The following is a 19,230-nucleotide window of genomic DNA, read 5'->3' as shown; positions in this document are numbered from 1 at the left end:
CACCTTCTTTGTTCTTCTCAGAGGGTCTCAAGCTGATGTGCTGATGTCTGCAGCTTTGTCCTTCCTCCAGCCTTGCTAGCACATGCACGAGGTGCAGGGGGAGGGGTATTTGCAGACTCAGAAGTGAGGAAGGAAAAGTGGGGCATTTTCACCTCTTACTTTACTAAGGACATTGACCTATTTATCATTCTCTTCCCTCAGACCTTCCCCCAAGGCCACTCAGCCTGGACATCTGTCCCATACAAAACCTCACCTCCTACTGTCCTTGCTTGCAGCCCAGTCCGTGCCTTGCCCGGGTCCTCTCTCCCTACACAAACCAGAAAGCTGGTCTGTAGGATGCCTTGGGCCACCCTAAGGTGGCCTCTCTAGCGGCCTCGGTTTCCCCACCTGCTAACTTGGATCAATGACGCCTGCGCGCGGCACCCGGGGGGTAAGGCTCAGGATCCAGGAATGAGGAAGGGTCCCATGCTCAGCGCAGGCTCGGTGCGGTGCCCCAGGCCCGACTGCTCGGCGCCCCTCCCTCGTCCTCCGCTCTCCCCTCCGCCTCCCCTGCTCCCCGCCCTTGCGTTTCTCCGCTTCAGCTTCTGCTGTCCTTCCCACTTGCTCACGCCTCCCTTGCCGGGGTCCCCACTCGTCGCCGGCTAAACCCCCCGCCAACCCCTGGAGGCCCGGTCAAGCCGCAGCGCGGGCGACCAGTGTGTAGCCCGGCGTCCTCACGGAGCAGGATAGCCGACCCGCCCGCCACCAGCCAGGTGAGGGCAGCCCGGAGGAGGCGGGGGCGCAGGCTTCTTTTCTATGCGAGCGGGGGCGGCGGGAGGCACGAGGGACCCGGTCCCTTTTCCTGGAAAGGAGGACCTGGGCGCTTTTTTCATGAAAGAGGCACAGGGGCTTTTACTTCAAATGGAGGGGTGGAGGGCAGGGATAATAGAAAAGGGGCTTGAGGGGACCCCTTAATGGGGCATTTTTCCCCACGAGAAGGGGTTCATTGACTGCTTCTGTAAAAGTGGGGCTCACATTCTTGGAAGGATGCGGACTTTCAAGGAAGATACAGGGGTTTCTGGCACGGCTTGAAAGCAGTGTTAACTGGGATATGGGAACAAGACGCTAGGGGCTTGGAGATGCCCTTAATCTGACATCGCTGCACCTTCTTCTCCATTGGTTCTATGGCTCTGGGTCTATCCAGCTCTGCCCCAGTTTTCCTCTTTGAAGATGACTATTTTTGAGCTTCACCTGGACAGAGCTTTGTGCAGCCATTTCCTTTCCTGGAGCTCTGAGACCCACCTGACGCCTTAACATCCTCCTCTGACCTGCTGGGGAATGGAATTGTTAGAGGAAAGGATCCAGGGTTCAGGGACATGTGCAGTGGAGTACGGAAGGTAGGAAGGGTATTGGACACATAAGAACCTTTGGCACTGGTGGGTTCATCTGACTTGGAGGGGAGGTGGCAAAGGATGAGGTGGGCAGGAGCTTCGAGCGAAGACCTGCCAGGAAAGCTGCAGGGCAGAGGGAGAGCTCCCACCTCTCAGCAAACAAATGACAGAGGCTGTGCTTGCCTTTGTTTGCTTGCTCCTTCGCTCCCTTGTCTCTTCTGGTTTTGCAAAAGGGGTCACTGAGGCGGGAAACACATTGACCTTTGTGTAAGAGGGAGAGCTGGTAGAGAAACGCACTGATTTGAAATGGAAAAAAAAAAAAAAGAACAAACCCTCTGTTTAAGGCTAAGAGTTCAGTGGATGACCTTGAGCCAAAACGTGTACCCCTCATTTAGACACCAGACTTCTCATCCATAAAATGGGAGAGGGCTATCTATATGTCCAAAAGAGCTTTGTATGAAGAAACAGAGTGGACGGGACACTTCTCAGGTGTAATTCTCACCACTACGGATGGACCCTTTCCCTCCTCCCTACCCTCACCCCATAACCCATAGGACACTTTGTGAGCGTCAGAAAAGTATGGAAGGAGTCAGCGTTCAGCTGGACTTGAGGTCTTTCTTGTGAGAATTATATGGCAGTGCAGTTTACTCTGACAGCTGGGGGGTGGACTGCAGGTGAACATCCAGGAGTGCGCCACAGCTGCACAGCTGGACCTGGCCGCTCTCAGCAGCCCCTCAACCCCCGGAATCTGCAAAAGACTCAAGGCTACACATACTTTCAGGGTACTTCCTGGAAAAGCTCTCGCCCCAAGTTGTCTGTCTCTAGCTTCCTGCCTGCCTGCCTGCCTCCACCTTGGAGCCCACATTAAAGCATGACAGAATCCCAGCATTAGTGACTCCAGGGACTGGATAATGCTTCTCCAAGCTCTCCATTTACTGAGACTCTAACTTTGTCATGTCAAGAACCTGACCATATCGCTTTTCCCAGGGGTAAAGAACAGTCGTCTCTAGGTCTGTCCCAGTACAGACCATGTTCACAATTGCTGTCTGGGTGGTGTATGCTTAGCACCAGTTTGTGTGGCCCTCCATTATGGCATTTACACGGATGAAGCCTTACTCAGAGAGTTAAACAAAAAAAATTGCCTAAGGTGACCGGGGCATGACTCAGTGTCAGAGTGCCTGCAGTTCATTCCGAGAGTCCCATATCTAGGTCTAAGTGTCTGCCACTCCCCAATGAAGCTGATGACCTCACCATCCTGCCACAGCACTACCAGAGTTTTATTTTGTCCTCCCAAGCCTCAGTAGCCATGACTCTCTCCTTCCCACAGGAGCCAGCCAGCCTCCAAGCACAAAGGGACAAAGGGAGTTATCCATATCTCCCTGAATAATTAAAAGAAATGTATGTATATGGGTGTTTTGCTTGTATGTATATTTGTGAACCACATGTGTGCCTGCTGCCAATGGAGACCAGAAGAGGGTATCGGATCTAGAGTTATAGATGGCTGCTTACTTCCCTGTGGTGCTAGGAAATCAAACTTGGGTCCTCTGGATGGCAGCTAAACTCTTAACTGCTAAGCCATCTCTCCAGTCCCTCCTTACCTCATTCATTTCATAGGGGAAGCACTAACTTAAAGCTTGGCTGGACCTCTGCGGTTCAGGAAGGACCCCAGGGGAGTCCAGAGATCCTGGTGGACCCTTCAGTGGAGCAGAGGTCAGGAAAGTGGTTAGAGAGCAGCTCTCTCCATTCATCCCCAGATAAGACTAAAAACACTGTCATGGTGGAAATGGACACAAGAGCCAGTGTCTGCTGTGAAGGGCAGGCCAAGGAGCAGAGAAAAGCCCCAGGAAAGTGCAGAGGGAGTGCTGGCTGTTAGAAACTGAGACCTCCTCAACACCCAGAAAGGGGAGAGGGCTGAGGAGAGAGGACAGGGCATTAACCAGGACATTTCTTTCTTTTCTTTCTTTGTTTTTTTTTCGAGACAGGATTCCTCTGTGTATCCCTGGCTGTCCTGGAACTCACTTTGTAGACCAGGCTGGCCTCAAACTCAGAAATCTGCCTGCCTCTGCCTCCGAGTGCTGGGATTAAAGGCGTGCGCCACCACACCCAGCTTCTTCTTTTTCTTTTCTCCTCCTCCTTCTTCTTCTTTTTAAAAGATTTATTTGCCGGGCGTGGTGGCGCACGCCTTTAATCCCAGCACTCGGGAGGCAGAGGCAGGCGGATTTCTGAGTTCGAGGCCAGCCTGGTCTACAAAGTGAGTGCCAGGACAGCCAGGGCTACATAGAGAAACCCTGTCTCGAAAAAACCAAAAAAAAAAAAAAAAGATTTATTTATTTGTTATATGTAATTACACTGTAGCTGTCTTCCAATAGCCCCAGAAGAGGGAGTCAAATATCATTATGGATGGTTGTGAGCCACCATGTGGTTGCTGGGATTTGAACTCAGGATCTTTGGAAGAGCAGTCAGTGCTCTTACCCGCTGAGCCATCTCTCCAGCCCTAACCAAGACATTTCAACATGTCTGTGGCACATGTGTCAGGTCTTATTTGCAAAAAAATTCTCTCATACTTAAAGACACAAGACTCTCTCATACTTAAAGACACAAGTTTGGAGAATTACTGGTTTAATCCAGTAGTTCTTTAAAACAAAAAACAAACAAACAAACAAACAAAAACCCTCTGAACCAGTTAATCAGACCACTAAGAATCCAAATTCTCCAGCCCCATCCCAGACTCAGAACAAATTCGAGGGTGAAGGGCGAATCTGGGTGCTGTGATAAGCCCTCCCGGTGACAATGAGACTCGCTAAGTGAGAAATACTAAACCAGTCTAAGCCGGAAGGAAAACAGAAAGCAAGTCATGGGTCAAGAGCAAGGCTAGGAAGAGATGACAGGTAAGGCGGCCACTGTCCAACCCTCTCCCCTGCCCGGGTCTTCTCTCCCCTCCTAGGTGCCATGCTGCTGCTCTTGCTGGGCTTCCTAGGCCCGGCGGCCTGCTGGGCACTGGGCCCGGCTGGCCCTGGCTCCTCGGAGCTGCGGTCAGCCTTCTCGGCGGCTCGCACCACGCCGCTGGAGGGCACGTCGGAGATGGCGGTGACCTTCGACAAGGTGTACGTGAACATCGGGGGTGACTTCGACGCAGCCACCGGGCGGTTCCGCTGTCGCGTGCCGGGCGCCTACTTCTTCTCCTTCACGGCCGGCAAGGCCCCGCACAAGAGCCTGTCGGTGATGCTGGTGCGCAACCGCGACGAGGTGCAGGCGCTGGCTTTCGACGAGCAGCGGCGGCCAGGCGCGCGGCGCGCGGCCAGCCAGAGCGCCATGCTGCAGCTCGACTACGGCGACACGGTGTGGCTGCGGCTGCACGGCGCTCCGCAGTACGCGCTCGGCGCGCCCGGCGCCACCTTCAGCGGCTACCTGGTGTACGCGGACGCCGACGCCGACGCGCCTGCGCGCGGCCCCGCGGCCCCGGAGCCGCGCTCGGCCTTCTCCGCGGCGCGCACGCGCAGCCTGGTGGGCTCGGACGCTGCCCCCGGCCCGCGCCACCGGCCGTTGGCCTTCGACACCGAGCTGGTAAACATAGGTGGCGACTTCGACGCGGCGGCCGGCGTGTTCCGCTGCCGCCTGCCGGGAGCCTATTTCTTCTCTTTCACGCTGGGCAAGCTGCCGCGCAAGACGCTGTCGGTGAAGCTGATGAAGAACCGCGACGAGGTGCAGGCCATGATTTACGACGACGGCGCTTCGAGGCGCCGTGAGATGCAGAGTCAGAGCGTGATGCTGCCGCTGCGGCGCGGCGACGCCGTCTGGCTGCTTAGCCACGATCACGATGGCTATGGCGCCTACAGCAACCACGGCAAGTACATCACTTTCTCCGGCTTCCTGGTGTACCCTGACCTCGCCGCCGCAGGCCCGCTGGCCCTCAAGCCCCCAGAGCTCTGAGCCTCTGTTTGGAGGAGCCCGGGAGAGCCGTGGGGCATGCATGCCGAGCCGGGACCGCGGCCCGAATGCCCCACCGGTCCGAGCATGACTGCCTGCTCAGCAGGCCTGGACTCTGCCAATAAAGTGGGGCTGCCTGTCAGCCTTATGGCCCTACCCTGTGTCATGACTGTGATGCCTTTTCCTGTGCTCCCCTCCCCGGTACTGGACAGGACCGCACTGCACTGACTAGGACAGCCCATAAGACCTAGATGGGGGTCAGGCCTTTCGAGAGTGAGAAGGTAGGAATCTGAAGCATAGTCTTCTAAATTCAAGTGGGCTTCTTCATGTCTGTCCAGTGCATCCCTCTGTTTGACTTTTCTTCAGAGACCAATGACATTCTTCTTTGGGCCCAGATTATGCCTTTCTGTGAGAGGGAACATCATTTTACTACTGTAACCCCCTAGGAACACAACAGCATGTCCCTTCTTTCAGTAGGGCATAGGACTGAGATGAAGGGCTGATAGCTGGTTGTCCTGCCTCCTGCCCTCCCAGAATGAGGAGATCTGCTGAGAACACAAGTTAGAGTAAGTGGTCCTAGACACAAAAATGAGAGGGACTGTGGGAGGCCAAAACAGCGACACATAATCAGGGCAACACGTATCCTATACTGTCTGAGCCAAACTCTGAGATGTCTGTGTGAGGCTTGTTTTTTCTTTCCTCTCCACAAACAGGTAATGTTTCTCCACCTTGCCCCTTTACTCCTCCTGCCATTGAAATCCAGTCTTTATTCCCAGTCTACAAGGGGACTTAGCAGTCTCATGAGAATATTAGGACTGGGTGACAAGCATACAGGATTCCTGTATTTCATAGCACTGCCAAGACAGGAATTAGAGGACCTGACACAAATTTACTCTGGGGACAGCTTTTCTTTCAGCATGTTTTTTTGTTGTTGTTGTCGTCGTTTGTTGTTGTTGTTTGAGACAGGGTTTCTCTGTATAGCCCTGTAGATCAGGCTGGCCTCGAACTCAGAAATCCACCTGTCTCTGCCTTCCGAGTGCTGGGATTGTTGTTGTTTGAGACAGGGTTTCTCTGTATAGCCCTGTAGACCAGGCTGGCCTCGAACTCAGAAATCTGCCTGCCTCTGCCTCCCGAGTGCTGGGATTAAAGGCGTGCGCCACCACTGCCCAGCTTTTCAGCATGTATTGGACAGACTTTTCATCCCTGGTCTCTGGACACACATGCATGTAACCACTGCACTGTGCCTAGCCCCAGGCCTTAGCTAAGTGTAGGAAACAAGATCAGATAGGAATAAACATGGGGGGGGGGGGCGGGGCGGGCGGTCAGGAGCCAGGGGCTAAGACAGGCCCAGAGATCTGAAGAGTTAGGACCAGGGGCTAGATAGAGCACTTGCCCAGGACAGGGAAAGGGAAAAGAGAATAGAAACCATCAAGTGAAAGAGAAGGGTCAGAGGCTAGGTCAAGGATGGAAGCCCAGGATACCAGAGAAAGATGCTGGCCCTGGGGACAGACATCCTTGCACAGGCCCCAGAGTGTTTCCTGTGCCAGGAGGTCAAAGGCCTAGGTCCAATGACCCCTTTCCTCAGTCTCACTAGCCCTATGGAGTCAGTAGACACAGGGCAAGGCCTGTAAGGAACAGATGCTTGAAAGCCCAAGGGCTAAGGAGGGGCCCTTTCTCAAGATTGTGGAGTTGCCACAGCCGTTGCTGAGCACAGTCCAAATCCCTGGGCATGTGGTACTGCAGGAGGAGCCTGAGTCGATGGACGGTCCAATTCTAGCCCAGCCTAGAGCAGATGCAAGGGGAGCTATTCTAGGGGTGGGCTGTCCTTAGGGACCAGGTATGGGAGGAGTGTGGGCATGGAGTTGGGGAGGCTATAAGCTGGAAGTGGAACACATGTTGTCTATTCCCCACCCTGAACAGGTCCACCCTTCTTAGCCCCCTTCCAAACCCTAAACTTGGGATGCCTGGACCCTCCAACCCTGTGGTTCATGCTAGGAAAAATGACCTGCAGCATCATGTCCAGGTCCTTGGCGTCTGCAGGCCACCTCCTTCAGTGGTGCTGTCCATGGACTGCTCTAGGGCAGTAGAGAGGAACCAGATCCCTGCTGTCCTCCACAACGAGCACCTGGGCTCCCAGAAATGCCCTTCTGCTGTCCAGTAGACACTGTTAGCAGAAAAGTACGTGGATACCATTTCCCCTGTTCCAAATGCACATACATGCATGTTGACAGTCACCCTTCAGGCATGACTCTTAGCCCAGTGAGTACCAAGCCCAAGTCCCCTCTTGGCAAATACCTAACATGACTTCTGTAACTTGCACACTACCCCAGTAGAGTTCCAGGACAACAGCAAGCACTGACACTAACCCCCACAGGCTTCCCACACCATCAACATTGCAATTTGGCACCCACCAGGCCCACACAGTCCCTCTGCATGTGAGGCTCAAAGAGCCAACTGTACCTGCCTTCACCCATCAATCAGCATTTTCTTGACTTCTAGCCACCCACCATGAAGCCCCTGGTCCTTCATTATCCTGGCCAGAAGTCACCCAAGGAAGAAGACCAATGGCTACCACTAGACCAAGCAGAAACTGCAGTGTCACACAGGGCGTGGTTGCACGCACCTTCAATCCTAGCACTCGGGAGGCAAAGGCAGTCTGAGTTCGAGGCCAGCCTGGTCTACAGAGTGAGTTCCAGGACAGCCAGGGCTACACAGAGAAACCCTGTCTCAAAAAAAAAAAAAAAAAAAAAAAAAGAAAAAAAGAAAGAAAAGCAACTGCAGTGTCCCAGCCATGTTCTCTGACTAGCCCCCCGCCCCAATCCCACCTTCCAGCTCTCTGCTCCTTCATCTGCCTGCCACAGCTCCAATTTTCCTACTGCAGGCTACTCTGCATTACTTTATGTGTCAGTCTTCAGTGCTGATGAGAGAGGAGCTGGCTATGGCCTCATTCACCTCTTAGGGGCTATTTTCACCCCCAAGAGTTGGGGACTCTTCAGTTTTGGCAATAACAGCATGTTTGTTCTTACTCAATATTTAATAAGGAAACAGCTCCAGCTTGACCCTTCCAAGGGATATACATCTCAGGCAGCAATGCTATCTTAACTGTTCTCACACTGAAAACATCTTACTACAGAGCTGTCAGCCACTTAGTCAACCTGACACCCAGCCCAGCCTCCAGGGCTCCTCTGCTGCCAAAAGCATCAGCTGCAGTACAGTTCTCCAGCTGCAGAGTGGTAGGACCAGGAGTACCCATGGGATGCACGTCACAGAGGAAACAGACGGGGCCACTGGAGAAGGGAGCACTGTCTATTAGGCGGACATGGACCTGTAGCTCCCAAGTGTTTTTTTTCTTTCCACAGCTCTGATAAATGTACTTGCTAACAACCTCTTAGCTTTAGACCAGAAACCGGGAAGATTCCTTTAGCCTAAGAGTAAGTGGCTCTTACACTTGGCTTATAGAACCCTATGGATGTTTAGGTGGGAGTACAATAAATTGGGGTCTTCCTGGCTCCACTCAGGCCCCTGGATCTATCAGCTGCCTCCACACAGTCTGCTGAGATAAGGGCTTTCTTCAGTTTCAAGGCCCTCCAGTTGTCACTAGAGACTATGCCATAGCTATTCTTAAGGACTATGAAAACTGAATTACAGATTCAGAGCCTCCGTGAAACATATTCAGGCCCACAGATCACAATGTCTGTAACTGTGACATATAGTCCCATTAAATAGACGGTTTTGGCAGGGACCACCACCACTGTCCTGCACCTGCCCTCTCCTGAGTTAGTATCGTTATCAGCACAAGTGACTGTAAGGAGGGGAGTGGCCTAGCAGATAGGAGCACCAGCTGCCAAGCCCAATGACCTGAGTTGGATTCCTAGAACTCAAATGGTAGGAGAGAAGCATGCCTGAATATCATCCTCTGACCTCCACATGTGCTGCCATCCCCACTAAATAAATGTTCTAAAAATACACAAAAGCAGCACGCCTTTAATCCCAGCACTTGGGGAGGCAGAGGCAGGCAAATTTCTGAGTTCGAGGTCAGCCTGCTCTACAAAGTGAGTTCCAGGACAGCCAGGGCTACACAGAGAAACCTTGTCTCGAAAAACAAAAAACAAAAACCAAAAACAAACAAACCCACAAAAGCAGCCCAGCAGTGGTGACCCATGACTAATCCCAGTACTCGGGACACAGAGAGAGGTACATCTCTGAGTCTGAGGCCAGCCTGGTCTACAGATGGAGTTCCAGGATAGCCAAGTGCTACAGAAGACCTGTCTTGAGAGAAAAAAAAAAAAAACTAAAAAAGAAAAACAAACCACCACAGAGGAAGAGAGAATGTCCATTGGAGTTTATTTACAGACAACCTTAGGTGAGGCCTTTTCCTCTAGGATCTACATGCTTTTGAAGTTACTTGGTTTCAGGCTTCTTGTCTCCAGCTTCGAGCTTGAGACTCTCAGGAGGCTGGCGATAGGCAGGGAAAGCCTCCCAGGGGCTGTTCAGGTCAAACTTGCGGAATTCTTGTGCCAGCTCCACTGGTTCAGCCACTACCCGCTTCACCTCATCGTCGTAACGTAGCTGCAGAAGCAAAAGTTAGGGCTGATGACCGAGGAGCCCACTCTGCGCCAGCCTAGGTGCAGATTCCTCCAGGCCCTGTCCCTACCCCCACTCTGCACCAGCCTAGGTGCAGATTCCTAGGTGCAGATCCAGGCCCTGTCCCTTCCCCTTGGCTTCTGTTTAGTACTCGTCCCAGGCTCTGTCACTCTACATCCAGACATATTATCCATTTGGTCACACAATGAGCTAGTGTATAGGATTCCATACTGGCCTTTACTTTTCACATGCTGCCAACCTTGTTGACTCCCCTGCCACACCATACCTTCAGCTCTTTACTTTTTGTTAGCATACTTACTCCTTACCCAATCACACACCTTAAAAGGCAACAGCAAAAACTGATCTCAGATTACAGTCAGTGGCTGAAGAGAGTAAATTTAGGCCAAGTATGAGAGTGCTCAACTTTAGTCCCAGCAATCAGGAGGTGATCACGGCCAGAATGAACTACATAGTGCCAGGACAGCCATGGCTACACACAGAGGTCCTATCTCAAAAAAAAAAAAAAAAAAAAAAAAAAAAGACTAAACCGGCCAGATGGTGGTGGCATACATATTTAATCCCAGCACTCTTGAGGCAGAGGCAGGCAGATCTCTGAGTTCCAAGACAGTCAGGACCACACAGAGAAATCCTGTCTGGAACACCAAACAAACAAACCAACCAACCAACCAACCAACCTACCTAAGCTGACACATCATACAGCTTCAGACCCATGGCCCATTATCACTGGGAAGACCTAAGACAGTAGGAGCTGAAGGCTCAACAGTTAAGAGCACTTGCCACGCTTGAGTTCCCAGTCCACATGCAGCTCACAATTGCCTGTCACTCCAGCTCCAAGGGTATGAAACTTTTTCTGCCTCAGAGTCCCTGTGGATTTGTGGGGTCTTCCTGTGCACCATTATGGCTATAATGGAAGAACTTGAAAGTCTGAGGCAGGAGAATCTCTGTGACTGAGGCTGGACTGAGTCATAGATCCCCACCCCTCAAAAAGATCTAAAGCTAGAGGGCTGCTGCAGATGTACTTAGTTACAGACAGAGTGCAGCACATGCCTGATTAGTATGCCCAAGACCCTGGGTTCAGTGTTCAGCCATGCAAAAGGAAAAAGCCTAGAACTAGACACAGCCTGGCTTTTCCTGTTACTGCACTATTGGCTGAATAAGGTAAGAAAATGAGGTAAGGGGATGAAGAGACACCACATATGGAAGGCAGCAGGGAAGCATGACATGGAGGAGGGGAGGAGCCCTAATCAGAAGTAGCTCAGAGGGACAGGATACGTACAGCACCAAGAAAATGTGTGAGCACTGTAAAAAATCAGGGCATCCTGTGACCTCCACATGTGCTGCCACCCCCACTAAATAAGTAAATGTTTTAAAAATACACAAAAGCAGCCCAGCAGTGGTGACCCATGACTAATCACAGCACTGGAGACTGGGCTCTGAGTATGCCAATAAGATGCCAGGCCTCTGAAATTATCCCTCCTCAGTGTATGTGAGCAACGTATGTTCATGTAACTGTGAACCCAGGGAGATCAGATGTCTTCCTAGGTCATTTTCCACATTATTCAATGTGTATGATTCATGTGCATACAGTGCGTGTATATAGACAGTGCTGGTGTTTGTTGCTATGTACATGGTTGGGCAGCCCATTAACTTCCTGGGATTCTCCTACCTCCACTGCCTCTCTTGCTGCAAAAGCACTGGGGTTACAGACGGGAGTTATTGTGCATCACTTTACATGGGTTCTGGGGACTCAAACTCAAGTCTTTTAGGTGTGTGATCCTCTGAGCCATTTCTTTGGCCCTCAGCTTATTTTTTAAGAAAGGGCATCCCCCTAAAGCTTAGAGCTCACTGACTAGACTAGGCTGGCTGACCAATGAGGTCCAGGGACCTACTTGGTTATAAATACTCCCAGCTTCTTGTTTTGAGTCAGGGTTTCTCTGTGTAGAACTCACTCTGTAGATCAGGGTGGTCTCAAACTCATATCAATCTCTCTGCCTCTGAATGCTAGGAATAAAGGTGTGAACCACTGCATAGCTTTTTTTTTTTTTTTTTTTTTTTTTTTTTTTTTTGAGACAAAGTCTCATCCTATAGCCTTTGGAATTCACTATGTACACGAGGGTGATCTGGAACTCAAGCGATAACTGTCTGCCTTTGCCTCCTAAGTCCCGGGATTCTGGGATGACAGGCATTCAGCATTATGCTTGGTTTACGTCCACCTTTTTACATGACTGTTCAGGATCCAAGCTCAGGTCCTCAGGCTTGTGCAGCAGGGACTGAGTCTCTTCCAGTTCTCCATTTTCTAGTAGGCTCTTGCTATGCCCAGGCTGGCCTTAAATAAAATCCTCCTGTCTCAGCTTCCCTAGTGTTGAGAAATGGTACGAAAATGTACCACAGGATGGAGAGATGGCTTAGCTGGTTCAGAGGCTGCTCTCCGAGAGGACCCAGCACCACAGGGCAGCTGGTAACTGACTGTAACTCCAGTTCCAGAGGATCTGACACCCTCACACTGAGATGCAGACAGGCAAAACACCAATGCACACAAACCAATAAACCCTTGCCTTCTAAGGTCACAGACATTCTTTATGCTATTGTTGTTTTGGTTTGTTTTTCTTTTTTTTTTTTTTTTTTTTTAAACTCAGGACCTCTGGAAGAGCAGTTAGAGGTTTTTTTTTTTTTTTTTTTTTTTTTTTTTAAAGATTTATTTATTTATTATATGTAAGTACACTGTAGCTGTCCTCAGATACTCCAGAAGAGGGCGCCAGATCTCGTTACGGATGGTTGTGAGCCACCATGTGGTTGCTGGGATTTGAACTCTGGACCTTTGGAAGAGCAGTCGGGTGCTCTTACCCACTGAGCCATCTCACCAGCCCGGTTTGTTTTTCAAGACAGGGTTTCTCTGTGTAGGCTTCACTGTCCTAGAACTTGCTCTGCACACCTGGTAGAGATCCTCCTGCCTCTGCCTCTTGAGTGCTGGGATTAAAGGCTTTTCAGTAGCCATTCTTGAGGGCTTCTTCTCTGCCAAATCCCTTCAGTGATAATTCTTTACTTTTAGAGACTGCGGCAGACTGTATATTTAAGATTGCCTTGATCATAAAATTATCAATACATGGCAACCCATTTTGAGGAACCCCTCTCTGCTTCAGACATTTATTCTAATCAATCAATCAATAAAACTTTGTTTACAAGCCAGTGGTGGCACAGACCTTTAATCCCACCACTTAGAAGGCAGAGGCAGGCAGATCTCTATGAGTTTGAGGCCAGCTTGGTCTTCAGAGCAAGTTCCAGGACAGCCAGGATTACACAGAGAAACCTGTCTCCCTGTGAAAAACATACATAAATAACTTTTTTTTCAGGCCAAAGAACAAAACTAAACTAAAAATAAACAAACAAAACAAAATAAAAATAAAATAACCTCGTTTGCTACAAGGGGCTAAAGACATGCTAGAAGATCCCAGGTTCAATTCCCAGCACCAACACAGTGCATTATAACTACCTGTAACTCCAGTTTCAGGGGATCTGGCATCCACAGGTAACAGACATATACATAACATATATACAGGCAAAACACTCATCCACATAAAATGAATCTTAAAAAATAAGATACAATACTCTTTACAACATGGCTAATTTTAACTACCATTTACAATATACCAGGCTTTACACATCACTTAATCCCTTAAGCACTTAATATATTTAAGTGCTTATTGTTTCCATGAAATAGATAGGAAAACTGTCCCTTTGCTAATTCAAACAACTTGACCCATTACCAGATGGAACTAGGACTGCATCTCAGGCTCTTAAACCACCATAACCTACAGATCACAGTCCCACATGCTCATGATCTCCCAGGCGCCATGACTGCTACCCCAGCTTTAAGGTTTCTACCTCAACATAGCCAGTGAGGGGAAAGTCTTTCCGGAAAGGATGTCCCTCGAAGCCATAATCTGTCAGGATCCTTCTTAAATCAGGGTGGTTAAAAAAGAAAACTCCAAACATGTCCCAGACCTAGAAAAGAGTGGCTCTCAGAAAACCCGTCCATCGGGCCAACAGCAGAGGAATTGTACTGTGACACACCCCATGGTTACAACGCTGTACTTCTAGCCCAGAAAGGCTCGCTACATCCTGTAACTCACCTCCCTCTCATACCAATTGGCCGCGATGTGCACAGACACTATAGAGTCAATGGGTGTCAGCTCATCTGCATAGGTCTTCACACGAATCCTAGAGTTGAACCGCAGAGACAGCAGGTTGTAGACAATCTAGGGAGAGAAGAACAGGAAGAACAAGATGGCTATAGGATAAGAGGTCTGAAGGAGGACATCAGTTATTAATGATACAGCAAGTCAGATTCCATCAGTGACCCTGCATTCTCTATGACTACTTACAAAGGCTTAGGCCACAACCATGGCTCTGCAAGTTAACCATCCTGTCTGGCTGTGTCACCCACTAATGGAAGATCTTCCTGGCCAACTGCCCTAATCCTCACTAGGTTAATTTCTGCTATTCTGTTCATCTCTTAGGATCCAACACAATTAAGTACTGAGAAGGCTGAGGCAGGAGGAGTGCTAAGTTCAGGTCTACTTGGCAAGCCATAAACTACATAGGGTGACCGTACCAAGACCTGGCACAACTGTTCTCTTTATCTAAGAAGTCTCAGGCTCCATGTCCTTCTGAGTATGCTTGATCTTCTTTATAATTGTATGTGTGCTGATGTGAATGTGTACACAGCTTCTAGAACTCACTTCTCTTCTACTATGGCTCTGGGGAGAAATAAAGTTTGTCAGGCTTCCAAAGCAAGCGTGCGTGCCTGCCTGCAGAGCCATCTTGCTGGCCCGTTTAACTTTTTTCCAAGAGTTATTATAGTATAGCTTATTTCATCTAATAGGTACTTTTTAAAAAAAGTTGTTTTTTTTGTTGTTGTTGTTGCTTTTGGATAGGTACAACTGTATAGCCTTGTCTGTCCTGGAACTTGCTATATAGACCAAGCTGGCCTCAAACTTAAATGTGTCTGTCACTATTTCTGGATTTTGTTTTTGTTTTGTTTTTTTCAAGAAAGGGTTTCTCTGTGTAGCCCTGGCTGTCCTGGAACTCACTCTGTAGACCAGGCTAGCCTCAAACTCAGAAATCCACCTGCCTCTGCCTCCCAAGTGCTGGGATAAATGTGTGCGCCACCACCACCTGGCTCTATTTCTGTTTTAATAGGTATTTTATTTGGCTACTGTATCAATGCTCATGTTTTAAACAAAACTTCTGTCAAGCTGGCCATTGGTGGCGCATGCCTTTGACAGAAATGAACATAGGACTATTAAGAAAAATACCAGTTGGGTGTGGTGGCGCATGCCTTTAATCCCAGCCTGGTCTACAGAGTAAGTTCCATGACAGCCAGGGCTACAGAAAGAAACCCTGTCTTGAAAAAACAAAACAAAACAACCAACCAACCAAAGAAACAACCCCCCCCCCCCCGACTTCTGCCACATGATTTTTAAAGTAAAGCATATTTATTACCTTAAAAATAGACTATAAGCCAGGCGTGGTGGCGCACGCCTTTAATCCCAGCACTTGGGAGGCAGAGGCAGGCGGATTTCTGAGTTCGAGGCCAGCCTGGTCTACAGAGTGAGTTCCAGGACAGCCAGGGCTACACAGAGAAACCCTGTCTCGAAAAACCAAGAAAAAAAAAAACCATAGAGAGTAAAGGGAGTCAGGACAATGGATAAGAGGCGCACAGGAAATAGAAAGGAGGGATATTAAATTAGAAGGTTTTTGAGGTGTGGGAGAAGGCTTTCCTTCTGGGACACTGACTGAGGAGGAAGGTCAGCTGGGTGCTTTCTCTGCCTCTCTAAGGTAGCAGGCTTTCTCCTCAGCATCTGGCTCCTGAGTCTTTATTAGTAAAATTAAATGATTGAGATTTTGTTAAAACCAAAGGTAACAACAGTGTCGTGGTGGTGGTGGTGGTGGTACTGGGATTTAACCCAAGCCTTTGTACATGTTAGGCTTGTGTTCTACCACTGAGCCATACTGCCAGCCCCCCAAACATTTTCAATTGCTATTCTAACAGTTCTTTCCTGGGTTCTTTGCTTTGAGCAATTATGCCTGCAATGATATGAACATTCTAAAGTCACCAAGATAAATTCTATATTTTAATATTATATGATCTTCTAATTGTGCTAGTTAACAGAAAAACAACAACAACAAAAAAAAAAATCCAAGGCCAGCCATAAAATATCCTCTTGAACCACATAATATCAAATCCCCAACTGTGGCTATAGCTCAGTGGTGGAGTGCTTGACTAGCAAGGGTAGGGCTCCAGGTCCAAGGCCCAGTGCACACACGTATGTATAATGTTATTCTTTTGTTTGTTTGTTTTTTGAGACCAGGCTGGCTTCAAACTCAGAGGGATCTGCCTGCCTCTACCTCCCAAGTGCTGTGTGCATGTGTCACTACACCCAGCACAAATTTACATTAAGAAAAACCAAGCAGAGCAAAACATTGTAACATGGACCTACAGTTCCAACTCATTCTGTAAGCTAAGTAATTCCAGGCCAACACAGTGAGATCCTGTCTCAAAACAAGAAAAAAAAGAAGGAAAAAGAAAAGAAGGAAGCCAACAAACAAAACTGGGCAAAAATCCTGTTATGCTCTGTGTGACCTGGGCCGAAGCTGCAACTACGAAGGCTCTGGTTTCCATAGTAGCTGTCACTCAGGAAGTCTTCTATTCCCTTTCTCACCTTAGGCCTCAAATGTCACCTATCTTTTTATAAGCTAGCATCTCATCTCATATTGCCAGTTTTCCTTGAATGCTCTGTGTAGCTGTAGATGACCTTGAACTTGTGATGCCCCTGCCGTCACTTCCACAGAGCTAGACTCAGGTGTACCAAGGATTAGAAGTGTACCAGTCCACCTAGCTTTATGCAGTGCTGGGGATCAACCTAGAGCATTTCGAGTGGTGGGCAAGTACTCTACCAAATCTCACAGTTAACTGACCTCAAAACGGTTCTGCCGAGTTGGGACATCCACTGCCGTCAAGTCAGCCAAGGATTTGAATTGTGCATTGGTGTGATCCCTGAGAAAAGTCAGCGTTGGGATGACTCCATCGGGATGGATACAGATTTCTAACTCATCAAGGCAGGACACCTGCAGACACGGAAAGGTGGTGTGGAGAGAAGACATAGCTACTAAGGGCATAGCACACTTCAGGGGTCACTTGGCTTAAGTCAGTGGTTTGTAGCCTTTCTAATGCGGTGACCCTGTAATAGACACTTCCTCAGGTGATGGTGACCCCCAGCCACATTATTTTTATTGCTACTTCATGATTGTAATTTTGCCAGTTATGAATCATAACCTAAACATCTGTGTTTTCTGATGGTCATAAGCAACCCCAGAAGGGTCACGACCCACAGGTTGAGAACTACGGACTTAAGGTGCCATGGTGAATTCCTGGCCCAGACCCAAGGACAACGAATATTACCTGAACTTGTTGGACATACTTGGGTAAAATTTCAGCCACATACTCTCCAAATGCTGAGAGCTGCTTGTGGGTCACATCACTCCGGGGTCTGACAGTGGCTGAAAAGGAAAAAGCATGAAGGGAGAAGGTAGCAAACACACACACACACACACACACACACACACACAAACTAACTAACCTCTCAGGTCTTTCTGAAGAATTTTCATTAAAAAAGAAAAAGTTTACTTTTATTATTTATTTTGGTGTTTTGCCTGCATATATGTCTATGCACACATGAATGCCTGATGCTCACAGAAGCCAGAAGAATGGTAGATTCCCTGAGACTGGAGTTACAGATGGTTGTGAACTGACATGTCAGTGTTGGGAATTGTATCTGGGATGAACAGCCAGTGCTCTTAAACACTGGGCCACCTCTCCAAGCCCTCCCTGAAGGATCTTAAGAGGCATAGCTGTAAAGTACCTTCTAGGAATTAGGGAGTGATTAAAACTCAGGGAGAAGGGAGTAGAGAGATGGCGAGAGAGTGGTTAAGAGCACTAACTGCTCTTCCAGAGGTCCTGAGTTCGATTCCTAGCAACCACATGAGACCCGATGCTCTACTCTGTGTCTGAAGACAGCTGCAGTATATTCACATACATAAAAAAATAAAAAATATCTTAGAAAAAGAAAAAACTCAGAGGGCAACACCACTTCTCTTTCTCGGTGGGCAATCTTTGCTTCTTTTCTCCACTGTTCCACAGCTGTTCCTCACTTCCTGTACTCATGGTAACAATGCAACAGTGGCAGCTCCTCTCTCAGACTCAGAGCTCTTTAAGGATGGAAACCAGACTTCTGTTTCTCTTTTCTTTCTTGGTACTTGTTTATACCAAGTTCTTAATCAGAAAACTTCAGGGCTGAAGGACCCTGAAAGATTACCTCATTGCCCACACTATATCCCCTGTCACTCTGTGTAATAGATGTCCAGGAATGAAAAGAAGTTCGGTTTTCCATTTCCCAGTGTGATTCTGTTGACTGAACATAAAATCACCACAGGGTCATTCAAGTACTTGAGCACCCACACATCACAGAATCAAGGATTAAGTATTTTCTACACTTGGAAACAGACCTGCTTTGTCGTTCACTGGAACTGTGACGGAATAATTTAATTATATGGACCGCTTCATGATCTACATCTATATGGACAGTAAAACGTTATGCGTCTCATCAGGCTCTTATGAAGTCCAAGGTGCCTAATAAATACTAAATTGATATGAGCATCCAATTATTCTGGACTTTGAGTCTCAAAAGTTTTTGTTACCTGCGCTCAAAGACAATTTCATCGGAGGACCAAAAAAAAAAAAAAAAAAAAAAAAAATCCTGATAACAAGCAAAAGGCGATCAAGATCAGAAGGGAACAAATATCTAGGGCACAGGAAGTGCTCGATTCTAACAGCAAGGTGGAGACCATAGCAATCTCCAAGGACAAGCAGAGATTTGCCAGGAGGGAAGGACATTCCAAGGCAAGGACAAACATCTGACAGAAACAACGAAAGGCCCCAGCTAACGTTGGGGGAAAAAGCGCCATCCGCACATACTCACGGCGCTTGTCAGCCGCCGCGCTCTCCCTTCTTACGTGCTGCCACAGCACGGAGGGTCGCCCAGCCCCTGCACAGGGAGAGAAAAGGCACAAAGGCGCGGGTGAGACTCGGGGAGGTCTCCGTGCTGCCCGTGGTCTCAACCTGCTGCTGTTCCTTGCTCACCCCTGCCTACGGAAGCGGCCCCCAAGAGCCCACGACACCAGACCCTGGCTGCAGCCGCCGCCATGTTCCTTAGTGTGCCGACTAAGTAGCGGGAGAACACACTCAGGCCACGGAGCCCCAAGGGCACGG

General features: G+C 48.9%; 3 protein-coding genes across 4 annotated transcripts; 1 reads left to right on the top strand and 2 right to left on the bottom strand.

The window, feature by feature from the left end:
• Window positions 1-323: 323 nt before the first annotated feature.
• C1qtnf4 (C1q and TNF related 4) lies at window positions 324-5,453 on the top strand. Of its 2 annotated transcripts, XM_029468637.2 has the most exons (3): window positions 324-752; window positions 1,184-1,376; window positions 4,315-5,453. In XM_029468637.2, exon 3 carries the CDS (start codon window positions 4,320-4,322, stop codon window positions 5,298-5,300), a length of 981 nt encoding a protein of 326 aa, XP_029324497.1. In that variant the 5' UTR covers window positions 324-752; window positions 1,184-1,376; window positions 4,315-4,319; the 3' UTR covers window positions 5,301-5,453. The 2 variants fall into 2 exon arrangements, with proteins under 2 accessions (XP_029324497.1, XP_021011612.1); XM_021155953.3 differs by lacking the exon at window positions 1,184-1,376 and having other exon boundaries at window positions 325-752.
• A 1,220-nt stretch (window positions 5,454-6,673) lies between these two features.
• On the bottom strand, window positions 6,674-8,550 carry Fam180b (family with sequence similarity 180 member B). Its single transcript, XM_085828302.1, is given in 6 exon segments — window positions 6,674-6,913; window positions 6,915-7,070; window positions 7,276-7,319; window positions 7,322-7,461; window positions 7,805-7,934; window positions 8,511-8,550. Coding segments are annotated over 6 exon segments (750 nt in total).
• A 1,067-nt stretch (window positions 8,551-9,617) lies between these two features.
• On the bottom strand, window positions 9,618-19,222 carry Ndufs3 (NADH:ubiquinone oxidoreductase core subunit S3). Its single transcript, XM_021152446.3, has 7 exons — window positions 19,102-19,222; window positions 18,941-19,006; window positions 17,365-17,462; window positions 16,881-17,030; window positions 14,033-14,158; window positions 13,785-13,904; window positions 9,618-9,866 (listed from the first exon to the last, which is right to left on the bottom strand). Exons 1-7 carry the CDS (start codon window positions 19,163-19,165, stop codon window positions 9,699-9,701), a joined length of 792 nt encoding a protein of 263 aa, XP_021008105.1. The 5' UTR covers window positions 19,166-19,222; the 3' UTR covers window positions 9,618-9,698.
• Between the last annotated feature and the right edge of the window lie 8 nt (window positions 19,223-19,230).

The sequence above is a fragment of the Mus caroli genome, unplaced genomic scaffold (assembly GCF_978045245.1).
Source record: "Mus caroli unplaced genomic scaffold, Mus_caroli_1 scaffold_2, whole genome shotgun sequence".
NCBI classification, from domain to species: domain Eukaryota; kingdom Metazoa; phylum Chordata; class Mammalia; order Rodentia; family Muridae; genus Mus; species Mus caroli.
This window is presented reverse-complemented; position numbering and strand designations above follow the sequence as displayed.

Bases quoted from the DNA above. Each gene is read 5' to 3' on its own strand.
- C1qtnf4 (XM_029468637.2), top strand. From the start codon at position 4,320: ATGCTGCTGCTCTTGCTGGGCTTCCTAGGCCCGGCGGCCTGCTGGGCA.
- Ndufs3 (XM_021152446.3), bottom strand. From the start codon at position 19,165: ATGGCGGCGGCTGCAGCCAGGGTCTGGTGTCGTGGGCTCTTGGGGGCC. The intron at 14,159-16,880 runs GTCAGTTAACTG...TTCTCTCCCTAG, and splicing joins CTCGGCAGAACCGTTTTGAG to ATTGTCTACAACCTGCTGTC. The intron at 9,867-13,784 runs GTAGAAACCTTA...TTGCTTCTGCAG, and splicing joins CCCTCACTGGCTATGTTGAG to CTACGTTACGACGATGAGGT.